This window comes from Seriola aureovittata, chromosome 10 (genome assembly GCF_021018895.1).
Source record: "Seriola aureovittata isolate HTS-2021-v1 ecotype China chromosome 10, ASM2101889v1, whole genome shotgun sequence".
NCBI classification, from domain to species: Eukaryota; Metazoa; Chordata; class Actinopteri; order Carangiformes; family Carangidae; genus Seriola; species Seriola aureovittata.
Window position 1 is genome coordinate 1,843,037 of NC_079373.1, and position 17,244 is coordinate 1,860,280.

Consider the following 17,244-nt stretch of genomic DNA (forward strand, 5'->3'; position numbering starts at 1 on the left):
CACATACACATCTACATCTACATTTAACAATGTGCTGCATGTCTGGCGGAGTAAAAGCAGCTCCATGAAAATATCTCCAGTAAAATACTATTAAAGCTATGCTAACACTGTAGTGTTCAGTCCATCCCATAATGTTAAAGTCTTAGTCGAAATGACAACTGACAATTTTCCTTTTCTTAAGGCTCCATATTTCATACTTGTGTTTTATTTTAAGTGTTGATCCATAAAAAGATATTTGTTGTTGTAAGAACCAAAAACCATCTGAGTGTAGTTTTACATCTCAGAGAAACCAAATCCTGTTGGATGTTGGGTCCAGGTGGGTGGGGCTTGGGGCGTGGCTGAGAGTGGTGACTGCTTTGTTGTGACATCAGAAAGTTCTGATTTAAAGGCTCAGTTTCTGAATACAGACTGTGTGCATTTCTCTGTGGACTGAGGCTTTGATACTTTCACAGTATTAAGATAGAACCTAGACCTGCTTTATAATCAAACACATGGACATCTACCCTTATACAATATGGACCTTTTAAAAGAGGCTATGATCAATATTTTTATGAAAAAAAGATCAACTGACTGTGTGTGTAATGTGACAAGTGTCACTGAAAGAGACAAATCCACAAAGAATGATCATCAACTCTTCAATTCCCCTCAGATCCAGACAGCTTTTTAACATCTCTCAGCTCATTGTTTTGGTTTTACAGTCCATTACTTTACTGTTTTGCTTCGATCTCTTATCACTGCCATTTTCTGCTGCAGCAGCAAAGGAGTATTTGGGAAGTATATTGTTAGTTACCCTTTAACCTCGGGTTCATCACTGAAGGTGTGTCCAAGTTGCATCAGGAGGTGTATTTTAGAACCAAGAGAGCAGCTAATGTACCATCATCTGTACACAGCATCCTGCTGTCTGTACTCTCTGCCATGGGCATCTCAGGCAAGAGATGCTTTCTTGGTTTGAATCGTATCTCACTGGATACTCCTTCATTGTGTTATGGAAAGAACAAATCTACAAAATCTACAACATTATCCCATCCCATCCCCACAGGAGTCCCCCAAGGGTCAGTACTGGAACCCCTCCTATTTGCAATACACACCAACTCCTTGGATCAATTTATCCACTCACATGGCTTCTCATATCGCTGCTATGTAGACACCCAACTGTACCTGTCGTTCCCTCCAGACAACCCCACTGTCTCTGTGCAGATCTCGGCCTGCCTCTCTGACATATCTGCATGGATGAAGGAACACCACCTTCAGTAAAAACCTTTCTAATGGGGCTTTCAAACAGGGCGTGATCTGCACTGCACTCGCCGGTAGGGCCAGCGCACTGATTGGGGGAGTTGCAGAGGACAAAGCAAACATAGGCGGAGTTCTAGCCGGACACGTCACTATGAAGCGGGAAGTTCCCACTGTGTTTAGACACAGTGGGACGTGAAGATAATTCTTCCTGTGCTAAAAAGTACTCTTTAGCACTAGCCCCGCTAATAATAAGAAGAAATGGATCTGCAAAAAATAGGCAGTGGGTGCCCTCAGGTATGGAGAGCATCCTGGGGAAGGAACTCTGTTTCACAGTGACTCTATACAACATCAGAAAAATCAACCACAATTGACCTAAATCTACACCTCTAAGAGTGAATATGTGTGTTAGCATCCACTCACACCAATTACACCTGTCTAATATAGAAAGTTTTCGAAACTGCGAAACTGTTTCATGGTACTAAACCACTAGATTTTGATATTTCTTATGTTAAGTGGAAATTCTGTCCTGATGGTGGTGTTAAAGGAAAGGTCGTCAAAACAAATTGGTTCCAGGGTCAGAAAACATTTGGCATGATCTGCAAACTGTGCATGTGACTCACAGGGATCTTTACAGCCTGAAGACAACATCAAACAGCTGATTTAATGGGCAGTTCTACAAACAGAGACATCAACATTATTCTTTCCTGATATACATACTGTATCTATGCTTCATAGCTTCTCATCCATATTGACTGCACCTCCTCTACATCATCTTTTATTCCTCTTGCAGGGAATTTTGTTCATGTCCACTAGATAAATATATTGCCAGTGTATCATTATCATAACTCCCATAAACCACAAGAATACTCGCTGCACCTGTCATGAATCAACACTGCATCTGTGCCCAGATGCACAGAGAGCTGCACTGATGTAATATGGTGAATGAGTCATCTGCCCTGCCATTAAAACCATCCAGGCTTCAAATAGTAGTCACTGCTTCCCATGACAGGGAATCAGATGTAATCACATGTAGTCAAAGGCAGTGAGCATCGTTTCAGTTTCAGTGCGAGAACAGTTTCCTCAGAGCCCCAGTGTTTTTAAATGAAAGCCTCCAGGTGTAGAGGATGTGTGGGCAGAGCTCGATTATGCATCCATCAATGTTACATTCACATTCAGAGGCCTGCAGTGGGGGGACGACAGGGACGCTGTGTTCTCTCTCAAAGTATAAAACAATAATATAAATTTAAAAAGTTGAAGAGATTTTTTCATACAACCTTCTGCTCATCAGCATGTTGGACTCTACGTTATTCCATATTCTGTTGGCATCATCTCAGTGGGCTCAGGTCACATGTTACCTAACAAAGCAGATGTACTCCCAAACAAATAAATGTCTGTTTAGAACATTTCTGCCAGTGTAATGTGAAATAATAGTTTGTGATGAATTCCCCTGCAGCTGTGATGTGCCGCAGTCTGCTAGAATTAATCAGTAGTTTGTTTCGTTGTCACAGAGCTCATCAGCTGGAATTGTGTTTTTTACTGAGATTTTTCAACATGAATAAAATTTTAAGTAGGGTGCATGACATTTTGGCTGTAGTGCATGTGAATGAAGCGAACACAAGAGGTCTACAAAGAGCACAAGAGTCCCACTGTACAGTGGTTTGTATGTTTAGGATAAGATGGATCATATTATTACAATATTGCTGAATAAGTCTGGTCTGATATTCTGTATTCTTCTTATTTTCAGCGAACTCCATGAACAGACCAAAACCTGCAGTGAGTTTATCTATGAACAAGTAAGTGTGTGTATACACAGCCTGATACACTGTTTGTCTATGAACTCTATGAAGTCAGAGGAAATATTCTTTACAACCGTCTCATTATTTACTCAGAAACATACATGCTCTAAATGTATGTTTAGTGGAAGACAAATAACCTTTGCTAAAATATTAATTTCTTATGTTTATGAAAGCCTTGGTTTAAAGTTTAAGTATTCTACTGATCACTTCTGAAAGCAGAAAAAACACTTACTATTCTGAGAACCAGGATATTTCCCAGGGGCCTGAGTATTGTTTTGGCCTGCACTGTGAACAGTCAACTTCAACTAGTGATAATATAACAAGCAGGAATGAGCTGACAGACATCTTGTATCACGTCACGTGTGTATGACGCTACCGCACTGAACTGCTGCAGCTGTGTGTCCACACCTCTGCTGCTGCTGCCAGCCCTGTCTGTCTGTCTTTGATAATGGCCATCAATAATAATAATTATCCAGTGTTGCTAAGCGGTCTGAAAAGTGAAGACTTGTAACCAGAAAGCGTTCACCTGATTTTTGTTTACCTTCGTTCAGAGAGAGAGAGGGAGAGAGAGAGAGAGAGAGAGAGAGATGGAAAACTATTGCCTTTCAACTAATGAATGTAACAAACTGTTATAGTGTCCAGCTGTTTAAGGAGATTACTCAGCCTTTCTTAATAATGATATTTATATATATATATTAATAAGATATATTTATGATCTTCAGTAGGAAATGATGGGCTTGCAACAGAGAGCCACAGACGGAGTCAGAAAGTGTTGAGACAGATTAACGTGTCAAATTTTGGTCTTTATCTAATATGTATGATTTCAAGTGAGCAGTATGACTCTCATAGCCAAATATTAAGGTGGAGTAAAGGTACTGAAGTCAAGCTAATTAGTGTTATGGTTATTGGATTTGGACGGCTCATGGTCGCCAAAAAGAAAAAAAATATATATAAATAATTAATTTAAACAGGATTTAGAATCTAAGAATTGTTCATAGAATCGAATGAAGTTTTTCAAAGAGCCAGCTGAATTGAATTGAGGGATATCATTTGCTGTAATGAGTCTTAACGTTTCTCGTAGTGATCAACTGTAAATGTGATGCTGATGTGGCCTAGCTAATCTTTGTCTGACACGATTATTTATGAGGCCTCTGCATATGAACACATTCATGCAAACACCCCCTTTTGTAGGTCACATGAATATAAACACACCACACTGTGGCAGACCCACATGCAGACAAACAAAAACACACACACACACTAAAAGGGGGTGAGAGGGAACAGGGAGGAGTAGACGCATGTACATAAGCTCGTATGATTATTTACCAAATGTCTTTATAATGATAATAATGATTTATATGATTATATCAGACAGATGCTCTTTCAGTAATAATTTTAATGTATCTAACCTGGTACATGGTCACACAGTTTAAAAGTTAATGTAAGACAACAGCGCGTTTAAAGGATAAAACATGAGACATTACTTTTGCTAAAAAGAAAGCAGGATAAGAGCCTGTGATGAGCCTGGTGACCCGACAGCTCTTTCATATAGAAGATTATCTAGTTAGAACTGACTAGTCTTCTGTGTGTAGAGTCTGTGTGGTTACACCACAGCCTGGAGGTGTTTTCAGGCGATTTAATGAAGCTAAACACAGTGACCATGTTCTCTGGCTGTGGATTTAACAATATTTCAACATTGAATTACAGTCAGAAAGGTTGCTTTTATATTTGTTTCATCATTATATTTGTGTCATGTTTTCAACATTGAAATACAAATGTTTAATCAATATTGTCTCAGTGTGCTAATTGCCAACTTACCCACTTAAACATGACTCAGGAACAACCACTTTAGGCAGCCGTGGAACACGTGTATTTACATGAAGCACATCTGCCACAGTGATTGACTGTGACTAATGATGCAGAGAAGCATTCACAGCTGCATAAAGGTCTGAGTCAGCACATCTGATATATAACAAGCACATAATGACCACACTTACATGTACCATTATAGTTCAGTAATGCAGATTATTGATGACTAAAGAATAAGCGGAGAGAGAGGAAGAGAAGGCGAAGTAGTACGTTATTTCTGTAAGTTATTGATAACTTAGCTTGCAACTAATGTAGCTTTGTCACTTTTTGACCCAACACACCTGAACCTGTAATATTTTCTTGGAAAAATCTGACCTGAACCCACCTGACCACATCTGCATAGCTGAGCTGTAACATACATGTGGGTGTTTTAGTAAATAATCACACCAGCGTATGTATCCTCCCCACCCCACCACCTCCACCACCCACACACGCACACACACACACACACAACACACACACACACACACACACAACACACACACATACACACACACACACACATACACACACACACACACACACACAACACACACACACACACACACACACACACACACATACACACACACACACATACACACACACACATACACACACATACACACACACGCACACATACAAACACACACACACACACACATACACACACACATACACACACACACACAACACACACACACACATACACACACACACATACACACACACACACACACACACACACACACACACACACACACACATACACACACACACACACACACACACACACACACACACACTACAGATGTGTAGGGGATGTAATGATGATGGATGGACCTGTGAAAACACCAGTAAGTATTTTTTTGAGTTACCATTAAATGGAAAATGAAACAGCCAGCCAATAGAAGAACATGGTGTGTGTGTGTGTGTGTGTGTGTGTGTGTGTGTGTGTGTGTGTGTGTGTGTGTGTGAATGAGTTTACTGTATGTGTGTGACTGTACTTACAGTGAACAGTGAGCTGGACGGAAGCATTGGTCATGCCCACTATGTTGGTAGCGGTGCAGGTTAGCAGGAAGTTGTTGTCGTCTCTACTCACATTGACCAGAGTGATGTTGATGGAATGAATGGTGTTGCCGTAGAGTTTTGCCTGGAGGGAGAGCAGGAAACAATAGTAAAGGAAATAATACTAGAACATATGTATTATATGATAATAATATCATATAATAATGGGCATGAGCAAATAATGAACATGTAAGGCAGTGTAGCGTGGGAGCAGGCAAAGGAGGTGATGTACATGTTAGCTAGCTAACTAGCTAGCATAGTTAGCAAAGTTAATTATGTCTGTTAGCATTCTGTTGTATTTACACAACTTGAAACGTGATGTTATTTACACATGGTTAGCCTGCTGTGATCCCACTTTTATCCTGCTGTTAGCCTCACATCATTTAAATCACTGCGATGAGCTACTTTTGCAGTGTTGCATCTTTTTTATGTGCTAGCTAACTAGCTAGCATAGTTATTTAGCAAAGGTAACAATGTCTTTTAGCATTGTTTTACACAATGTCAAACCTGACGTTATTTACACATAGTTAGCCTGCTGTTAGCCTTCTTTTGCAATGTTAACATGTAAAACAATCGTCACTTAAACTTGGATGAAACAGGTACAGCTCACCAGTTATTGTGATAATGTGGCTGTGGGTCATATAGCTCTTTGTAACAAGTGGCCTCTCATCCATGTAGACACAAAAGCGGAAGGTGTGTGGTGGTGGCACAGAGAAAATAACACGAGCAGCTGTTTTAACATGTGCTGTTCAGCTGGAGTGTGTTTTGACTTTTAATGTTAATTGTGGATTTGATGTAGATGTAACTCCCAGTGAACAGTTTGTTGATCCTGTTGAATAAATTCCCACTATCTCCAGTTACAACCAGGATTCTGACTGCTTGGGAGAAATTCATGAACATAACCCAAGTGTTAATGCTTTATGAATATCAGCCAAGTTTGTAATCACACGATCCATTTACTGCACATGTTGACTTCCATGATCTTGTATCACTAACTACAGCTAATTAATAAAACAAGACTTCAACACTTTCACTGTGAGGAAAACTGAAGCTGCAGGTCAGTGGTTTGCTTCTGCTGAAATCATGTCAGTGACTGACACCAACACACAAGAGATAGGGAACACACACTCACACACACTCTGACTATTTATGAGGCAAGCAACATCAACACTCCCAAGTTGAGCTGTTGTCTTTTCCTTGATATACTGTGTATGTGTGTGTGTGTGTGTGTGTGTGTGTGTGTGTGTGTGTGTGTGTTGTGTGTGTGTGTGTGTGTGTGTCCTGCCTACCCCTTGTGTGTTGATGGAGCGTAAGCCGTTGACGGGCCAGTCCACCTCAGGTAAGGGGGATCCAGAGCCGTTGCAGATCGCCATCACTTGATCTCCCTCTATCACTGTGAGGTTGCTGTGGCTGACACTGATTTCAGGCAAGTCTGAGACAGAGAGGACACAAAGAGGAAATGTAATTGTACCATGAGATGAAACAGTTTTGAACTTGCAAACAGCAGCAGTGTTTCCACAGAAAGCAAAAACAACATAAAACAGTCAAGTAAATCATTTAAAATACCTTAATCAACTCATAAACTAATAATGGAATTTAAAAATCAATTGGAAAATGAAGTTTGAAAAGAGAAATAAAAAACTGGATTCACAAATTGAATGAAAGATAGAAAAAATATCAGTTCAGTCCAGTTCTACCACAGCAAACTCGGAAAATAATTTATTCCTGGACCTGGCCTTGTTACGTTCTAAAATTAAAGGATATTAAACTTCCTCAATCCATCGTACATGTACTGGACTGTACTGGTGCACCTAATACACTATTGATTCTTCATTTTTAAAACTTAATTAGCAACATGTTTAAGATTTGGCAACTGTTGTTATTGATGCCAATAATGTTAATTTAAATTTGAATCAGAGGGAGTCAAAGGAAGACTTCACATTCTGATTTAACAATCAAGAATTGTTTCATTAAAAATCACATTCGGTCAAGTCGGTGTGGTCTACAGCTGACATGACTGAATGTGATTTTTACCTGACCATGTCTTATCAGTTTAGCTTTTAAAGGATGAGTGTCCCCATATGATTTAAATACCGTTAAAGTCCTGTGTGTGTATCAAAACTGAATATATCTGATGACCTCCATCCTGTTCAAATATTATTAAAAACACATTCCTTCATCACCATGAACGCACAAAGTGTAGCTTATTTTTTACTCAATCCCACATATACAATTGTGTAATTACTCTGCTGTAGAAAATAGTCCCCAACAAATGCACTATGTTCTCCTGTTTGAGTAACATCTGATGAAATCCACAGTCAGCAGCTGATTTAGTAAATGAATGAGTATTTTTAAAACTCAATCTAGAAATCTGTGAGGTTTTTAAAGATTTATTCCTTCAGTAGGAACCAATGGGGTCAGAGCTGAGAACTCGGGTCAGAAAGTGTGATTACAGATGAATACGATAGGATTGATAGAAAACAATAATCTGTATCAGAGGTCAGAGTTCAAACTGTGCATATCAGGTGAATATATATATATATGTGTGTGTGTGTGTGTGTGTGTGTGTGTGCTTATTTTCACCCAGGACTTACCACAATTACTGATGTTCATATCATTCAGCAGGATCTTCCTGTAGCCATCAGCACAGTATAACTGTTGGCTGCTTAGACCCGCCTCTCCTCTCTGTTGCCATAGCTGCAGCCAGCGGATCTCACAGCCACAGGTAAACACCACCTCCTCTAAATGACTGGAGAGAAAAAGGAAAAAGCAAAGTCACTTTCTAACTCCTGGTCGCCACAGGAACAAAGCATGTTTATCATCAACATATCAGGTCAGATAGTGGGGTACATCTCCAGCAGCTGGATCATCAGCTGATGTCAACCTCATTTTAACACTAAAACCAGGTCTGAACCTCAAACAACACACACACACACACACACACACACACACACACACACACACAAATCCTGGAATCCATGGCAGCTCACAGATCGGTGATTATGTAAGAGTGTAACCCGAGGGGGCATCTTTCTGTTAAAGTGTGTTTTATTCATTCTGGTGTGATGAATATTGATGAAACTCTCTCTTCAGTCAGCTGGCAGCTCACGTCATTGTGGGCATTTTGTTAACACAAGTGTCTGATAGTCACAGGCATTATCTCTACATGTGCAAGATGCTGAACTACCACTGTCACTGTGAAACCACAGGGTTATAGGACTGATACAAGTGGATGGTCACTGTCTACCATATAGTATAAAGGTAGATGTCCATATGTTGTTTGATTATAAAGCAGGTCTAGGTTCTATATTAATACTGTGAATGTATCAAAACCTCAGTCCACAGAGAAATGCACACAGCCTGTGTTCAGAAACAGGACTTCTGGAACTTTGTGATGTCACAACAAAGCAGTCACCGCTCTCAGCCATGTCTCCGCCCACCTTCCAACCTTGCAGAATTTGGTTTGTCTGAGTGTTTACTTGAAATCTGCCCTATTTTTATATTGCAAAAATCAGGAAAGAGAGGCTCAAAGCCTCCTCTCTTCTGATTGGCTCACTGACCTGTTGTCTCTAGAGCCCTAGAGAAGCCTGAGAGAGGAAATGTGAAACTACACTGAGATGGTGTTTGGTTCTTAAAACCACAAATATATCTTCTTATGGATCAACACTTCAAATAAAACACAGCAGAAGAGGGAAATATGGAGCTTTAAATGTACATGGCCTGTTAGTAAATATTATTATGAGATTAAGCTATTTCTTCATTTTGGTTTAATAGTAATTTATTTATAATGAGTTACCCACTGAAAAACAACAACAACAAGGGCTCTGATCTGCATTTTTGAATTTTTAAAACTACACTACATTTTCATCTTTTCTATTTCGCCCTCCACTCTCAAGTAAAAGAGAAAGGACATTATTGTGTCACAGTCACCTACATTTCGAAACACATCTAACTCTTTCCACTTTCACTCACAGCTCAATTTTACCACTGTACTCCTCTACCATTGTCTCTGCCCTGTGTTGTCATATAGCTCATGTTTGGACAGCTTTCTCCACTGCAGCTCTGTGATTTCACTGTTTGTGACACAGCTCTAAACTGTGAGATTCATGGAGGCGTGAAGGACAGAGAGCAGGAATGTTTTACTACAGTGAAACAAGTAGTTATACTTGAGTTGATGTTGAGAGGGAAGAGTGATAAATGACAGCGTGTGGACAGTGTAGGGTTGAGGAGAAGGACAGGTTAGTGTGGACCACTGTAGGTGAAGGACATTCAGCATTCATTCTGTGAATGCTGATGCTCTAACACATCACCACAAAATCCGCCAGAGGAGCCCTAGAAGGGTCACTGGAAACTCCCTGAAGCCCCACTAAGACCTCATAAAGGACCACTAGAAACCACTAAGGATCAGTAAGACCTCAAAGAGCCACTGCAACTTCCAAAAGACACCTACAACCTCCTCAAGACCCACAGGAAACCCTCTGAAAGGGGACCACTAAAAGACTCCCCGAACCTTCTAAAGGACCTCTACAACCTTCTCATTGATTGTTCATTTTCAAAAACTGATTAGCCTTAAAACATCTTAAATGACTACTAGAACCTTCTCAATGACCTCAGTGATCCCTAAATGTCCCTAAAGGACCTGTAGAACCTTGTCATTGACCACCAGAACCTCCTCAAGGCCCACTAGAAACCCCCAAAGGACTATTAGAAACTCTTAAAGGACCACTAAAACCTCCAAAAGACCCCTCGAAAAAAAATTCCTAGAAGACCTGTAGAACCTCCTCAAAGGCCACAACAACCTCCTAACATCCACAGAATCTTTTAAAGGACCTTGTCAGCCTTGTCATCGACCACTAATACTTGGGACCTGGACCAGGACATGGTGGAGGACCTCCACAACCCCCTGAAGGACCACTAGTACCTTCTCAATGACTATGAAACCTCCTAAAGCCACCTGTAGAACCTCTTTAATGACCACTTAAACTTTTTAAAAACCCCTAGATTGTCTAGAACCTTCCCACCGACCACTAAAACACCATCTTGAGAACCCCCTGAATAACCACCAGAGTCTTGCAAAGGACCCCTAGAACCCTCTTCACAGTCTGTATATACTGTTGTGGTGAATGAAATGAAAGTAAAACCTAACATAAAGTGTATTAGTGAGCCTCGAGCCAGGTTTTTCCTTTAATTTGTCACCTGTCTGAGCATGCATGCACTCACACACACACACACACACACGCACACACACACACACACACACACACACACACACACACAGAGAAAAGAGATGAAGTAGTTCTCTACCACCCTGCAGGTTTGCTGTGATAAATGCTCGCTATCTAGAGTGTGTTTGTGTGTTTGCTAAGGGGAAGGGGCAAGAGTAATGAACATTCGTTGATCTGAACCCCAAGCTGATTGCACACACACGCACACACACACACACACACACACACACACACACACACGCACACAGTCCACTGCTTATACCCAACCTAGAGATCAATAGGTACATTATTACAGTCACAGGTTTGATAAATGGAACAAACTGGATTCCTCTGAAGAAAAAAGCCTCAGGACTGAAACACAGTCTGAATTACCCCGAATAAAAAACAGACTGATACAGAAACAAATAATAAACAAAAGGTCTCCTCCGCTTAACTTTAATTTCCAATATGAATGGAAAATTGTTTTCGCCATTTAACTTTTCGTAGAAAATATGTTTTGCAAAGAAGAGTAAGATAAAATTTGTGATTAATTTCCAGATATGTCCTCGGCTCTGATAGCACCTGAACAAACTCCATCCAGGACTACACACACACACACGCACACACTCTTCACACTTCAGCAGACAGCCATGAGCCCTAAGAGCCACTCTTATACTTTCTGCATCTGTGTTATGTAAATTAGTGACAGTGCATATGCATGTCCAATATAATATGTCCATGTGGGTACCAAGGGTGCTATGTGCACATGAGCTAGCCACAGCACAGCAGACAAAAGGATGTCTTCTTCTGCTTATGTGGATGTTGCCATTTTGATTTGACTCTTGCTGCACATGTCAACTATCTATTGCACATGGATAGTGTATATTATGATTTGGTGCAATACAAATAAAATTGAATTGAATGTAACGCGTACGCCAAGCAGAGTATAAATGAAAACAGCTCAGTGTGACACAGTATTACTGAGGCCTCAGTGGGAGCATGAGTCACTACCAGATAAAGGGACTGGGCCAGTCTGAGGGGGATTCTTGGTGACCACAGACAAAATCTATGTGGATAAATGTGAATGACCTGATTGTCATGTTTTTGTGATACTGCAGCAGAGCCAGTGTTTGTCTGCACTGAGCCCAGTCAGTCACAAACAAACAACAAGAACATGAAACAGCTGAAAAACACAGTCAGCATTGATCTATGGTCTCCTGACACTGGACCAGCTGTGCAGAGACAAATAAACTGATGATGATGATGTTTACCTCACAAGAAGTGGATGATGTGAAGGTTTTTATCAGCTCAGTGTCACGTGAAAATAAGAAGAGTGGCGGAGTGTTTTAGGATTGTTTTCATCCATTAGGAGCCATTAAGCCTGATGTATTGATGAACATACATATACCAGCAAATGTGATTCACAAAACCAGAACAAGTAATAAACAGAAGTTAACTGCTTTGGTGTAGTTCTGTTTGATATTAAAGGTAAATGAGATTTTAAACATTAATACAGCCGAAAACAACTATTTTCGATGTAAAGATGCAGTGTAGTAATGGCGTCCTGAGCAGAGAATGAAGTCACAGTCCCCCCCCCCCAACATTGTGCATGTTAGTGCATGTGAGTCCCTCCTGTTAAACTATTGGTCCTCCTCACGTTTATAAACACACAAGGACCGTCCACAGGTTAGATGACTCAGTGTGACACTGAGTGTGACACTGAGTGTGACACACAGCGTTCAGGTGAATGTGAACTTCCAGAATTTTCTCCACTGAAGAAGAAATGTTTTCATCTAAACAGGCCTCAGACAAAGAAAGAAATGACACCAGAGCACAGCTGGACTGGACTGAGGACTACAGGCTCAAATTCCTGTGACGGTTCCGTCAGTGTCTTCACCATCTCTATCAGTGTCATTCTCGCAGCCGGTCCCAGTGGATCAGTCCATGACTGAATTTCTCTCCCAGTCTGACTGTGGAGCAGATACTGGTCTGGTTTTACTGACAGGAGAACCCTACGAGCTGCTACAGGGTCCAGCTGGACTCAGAACTGTTTTTTTTCCTCCTCCATGTATCAGTAACTTAATGATTCATAATGTTATATGTCTGTTTTCATTAGTCATGGCTACAGTAGACATGATAACATTAGCCTGCTAGCGATAGCAACATTTATGGAACACATTCATAATATCAGTAACAGTGAGTTAGCTAACTGTCAGCATTGCTGTGGAGCATATCACAGCTATGCTAGCATTGGCTAATGGTTGTGGTTAGATTGTTCTTGTGTCTCATGTTCACAGTGTAACTTTATTCAGTTGAGCTTCTTGTTGCGTGTTTAGTGGAGGCTTTCACCGGGCTGAGAACATGAAGGGAAGGGGGTGGTGTGGCTGAACGGAGGCTGGAGTAGTGACCGATGAAGCATTATTTTTGGTGTGAGATGCTGGTGCTGTAGTGCAACATGTAGTAGCAATGACGATCGTTTACAGAACCTTTAAATCATGTCTGTTTAAGTTGTTTTTTGTTGTTTTTTCCCTCTGTGAACAAGCATAGTTTAATTGAGTGATTACAAATTATGCAGAAAATAATTCATTGTATTGAAGTGGGAAACGGTTGCAGGGTAATTAAAGATGACTACTCAGATCCCCACCAACATATTAATATAACTAATGTATTGCTCTCAACATTGTGGACCAGTGATTCATCCCACAGTACACTTGTCTTTGTGTGGCACCCTTGTGCCAATTTAATTAAAGTCCTTTCATTAGCAGATTCTTTAAGGCCTTCAAATTGTGTTGTTGCCCCTCAGGTTGATCCAAGTTTATCTGACGACATGCAGCAAATGCAATCTTTGCTCCTCTGGCACCAACTTAATTAACTCCCTCATCTACCTGGCCGGGGGAGTGCGATGTAAATTAGTTGTTCCACTTTGTAGAGGAGATAACCTCTCTCTCATTAATACAGCACAGATAACATCTCACTTTAGTTAAAGTGTGAGGATGGACAGACAGGAAGAACTTAGATGTGACAGAGGAGAGTAGAAAAAATCATTAACTTAGGTTTAGTTTAACTTCTCAGCTAATGCATGGTGCTTCAGCTCAGTATGTTTTAATGCCATTTTTTATCAAATAAGTAGTGTCAAAACAGTAGATGAAAGGTGATAGGTTATGTAACCAGTCAGCTAAATATCTTCTATAGGTCTTTAAATCATCAGTGTTTCACACTGGAGCTCTACATTATTTCTGAAAGGAAACCAATGGTCTCAAACTTTCCATATTGTTTGAGATCCACAAACAGCCAGTTGATATAAACTAAAACATAAAACAACAATAAGCTTCATTTAGCAGCAGAAGTAGAGAACAGTTACACTACAATGAAAAACAGTCAAAAAATGCTGGAGATTAGGGGCAATCTGGCAAAAAGATCATATCGCAATCTTTTTAGGTAGAATCACAGTCCATGATCTGCATTCTGCTTCCACTCTGATTTTATTGTGAAAGTCCTGACAGGAAGTTGTGTTTTGTATCTTTGCGCTGCTTTGACGCCTTTTGCAAATGTTTGTCTGCTCGCTGCTACTCTTCACCCACAGTGGACAGCGCTGTTATTTATTTATAAACTGATATAAGTGGTTTACTTTGAAAGTTGCAGTCTCTGCTCCGGCTCTTACCACCTCCTGTTGCCTGTCTGCAGGCAGGTCTCTCGTCCTGTGGATGGACTGTAACTCCACCGTCTTGAACTGCAGCTGATGACGGTGGTTCTTGTCACTGTGTAGCAGGACTCATCCATGGTCCATCAACCATTTACAATCCGCTGCACCACTCAGGATTGAAAACATCTTTACAGTAAATCACCTTTGTCTGAGTTTTGACACTGTCTCCCGGTCTGAGATCTTTGTTTGGGTCCTCAAACTTTAACGCTTTGATGTTAGGAGGTTGCCGTCATGTTTTCTAGTGTGCACGTGTCTGCGTACACACACCCCAGACTGTAGTGTGAATAGTGTCCGAGGCCCTTCATTCTAACATTCATATGTTCTCTCAGCTGCAGACACACTGAAGTGCAGGTCTTTTTGAGGCTGAATACATTCTTGATGACATGATAGCTCATTCACAAAGAGATGCTACAGGCTAAAGGGTGTGTGGCAAATACAGTCATCACTATCTGACCTTTAATGTGAACGTTTGTCATGAACATCAGAGCTGCTGCTGCGAGAGTTTTATCAAATCCTGCCTGAGCAAGAAGATTGTTGAGCTGGAGCAAAGGATCTCCAAGATTCCAGGAAGCTGAGAAACACATGGACAGCGGCGAAACTCAAACCACCTCTACTAGTGCTCAGCTAGTTGTCACATACCCCATGCCACTGTCACTGCTATGCCTCCGGCAATGGCCTCCCCTCCACCTGCTGTCATTTCTCCAGCCACCGCTCCCGCTGCTCTTGTTGCTCCGGCCTCCAATGACGATCACCACTGGTTCCAGCTTGGGGCAAAACCTAAAGCCCCTATTAGCTACACTCCTTTACATCCCAAGCCCTGCACCGTGATCGGTGCCCGCAATAAGGGCAATTTGCCATTCCTATACTTCCCCACCCTGTAGCATACTGCTGGAATATAGGTTCAATATCCTTGATATCCAGGATTTCCCTTCACTGCCCACTGACCCTTGTCCTCCTACGCTGTCATCTTTGTCTCTGCGTAAGCACCAGTCCACTGCTTCAGCATTCTAGACAAGCCTGGCCATTCTGCTCTCAAAACTTGCCGTTCAAAGCCGCACTTCACCCCGGCGCCATGGAGATCCAATCCGCACCGTGGACTATCATCTCCCATCCACTTCTCACAGCAGCCCGGGACTCCACCAGCAACCCCCCAGTCTTCCCACCAAGCTTGTTATTGGAGACTCAACTGCGAGAAACATCAAAAGCAGATCCACAGAGACCCACTGCTTTCCAGGCGCAACGGTTGCTGACATTCTGGAGCTGACTCCCAGCTTGTTAGCCAAACACCCTTATGTCCGGAATGTAATCATTCATGCTGGATGTAATGACATACCCAGCCAGAGATCGGAAATCTTGAAGCACGATTTTATCAAGCACTTAGATTTTCTTAAAGACTCTGGCAAACAGGATTTCATCTCCGGTCCCATCGCTCCTTTCAAGAGGGGCATCGGCCGTTTTAGCAGGACCCTCAGTCCACACCTGGCTCCAATCCATTTGCTAAGTTTACAGTGCGGTTTTTATTGACAACTTTAACCTGTTTTGGAACCGGGCGTCCGTCTTCAGAAACGACAGCATCAACCCAAATGGCTTTGGTGCTCGCATTCTAAGAGACAATATATTTTATACTGTTTTAAATGCCTCCTCAAACTGACTATCCCCTGCCTCGTGTTTTACAGAGACGGATACCTCTGGTCTCTCAGTTGTTAACAATCACAACACCTGCACCCACTCTTCTTACTCTTCTCTGTCCATAAAACACATCCATGCATTCTCTGCTGTCCCTAACTCCCCCTTGTGGTGTGATCATAGTACCTACTGTGATTCCTATTCCTGTCCATATTTCCAAAAGGCCCAAATTTCTTTTCTCACCCACCCAGCCTGATAATATCGTATATAAAACATTTTTACAAAATGGAGTAAATGCTAATAATCTAATTAGTGTTGAATGCTCTCCTCTGAATAGATCTACCACTGCACACTTGACTCCAATTAAAATAGCTATGCTAAATGTAAGCTCACTCAATAACATGTTATTCATTTGGAACATGACCTAGTTCTAAAGTTTGGCGCAAATATTTCTGATCTAGAAACTGTGTGTATTTGTGATAATTTTAGCATTTTCTTTTATTTACTCTCTGCCCCACCTCCAAGGAAATTGTGTGCCCCCGCTCGTTCAAGCATCCTTAACCTCTCAACTGCCCGTACATTCAGGCAGGTCTTTCTCTCCTCTGCCACTCCGCCAGCCACTTATCTTCCAACTGCTGATCAGCTAAATCATTTCAATGATATCTGTTTGGCCGCCATAGACTTAGTGGCTACATGTAAATTTCATCCATCTTCCAAAAGCTCTCCCTGGTTGAACGAACACTCTCTCGTAAACTCGTAAACTTAG

At 41.3% G+C, this 17,244-nt stretch overlaps 1 protein-coding gene across 2 annotated transcripts in view; it reads right to left on the reverse strand.

Moving 5' to 3' along the window:
- Positions 1 to 17,244, reverse strand: part of LOC130176465 (NT-3 growth factor receptor-like) — a 179,900-nt gene that overhangs the window by 73,365 nt on the left and 89,291 nt on the right. For both annotated transcript variants that reach the window (XM_056387579.1, XM_056387580.1), the window contains 3 exons: positions 8,540 to 8,694; positions 7,235 to 7,377; positions 5,889 to 6,030 (listed from right to left, as the gene is read on the reverse strand). In XM_056387579.1, coding sequence (XP_056243554.1) covers positions 5,889 to 6,030; positions 7,235 to 7,377; positions 8,540 to 8,694 — 440 coding nt within the window. The remainder of the gene's footprint in view (positions 1 to 5,888; positions 6,031 to 7,234; positions 7,378 to 8,539; positions 8,695 to 17,244) is intronic.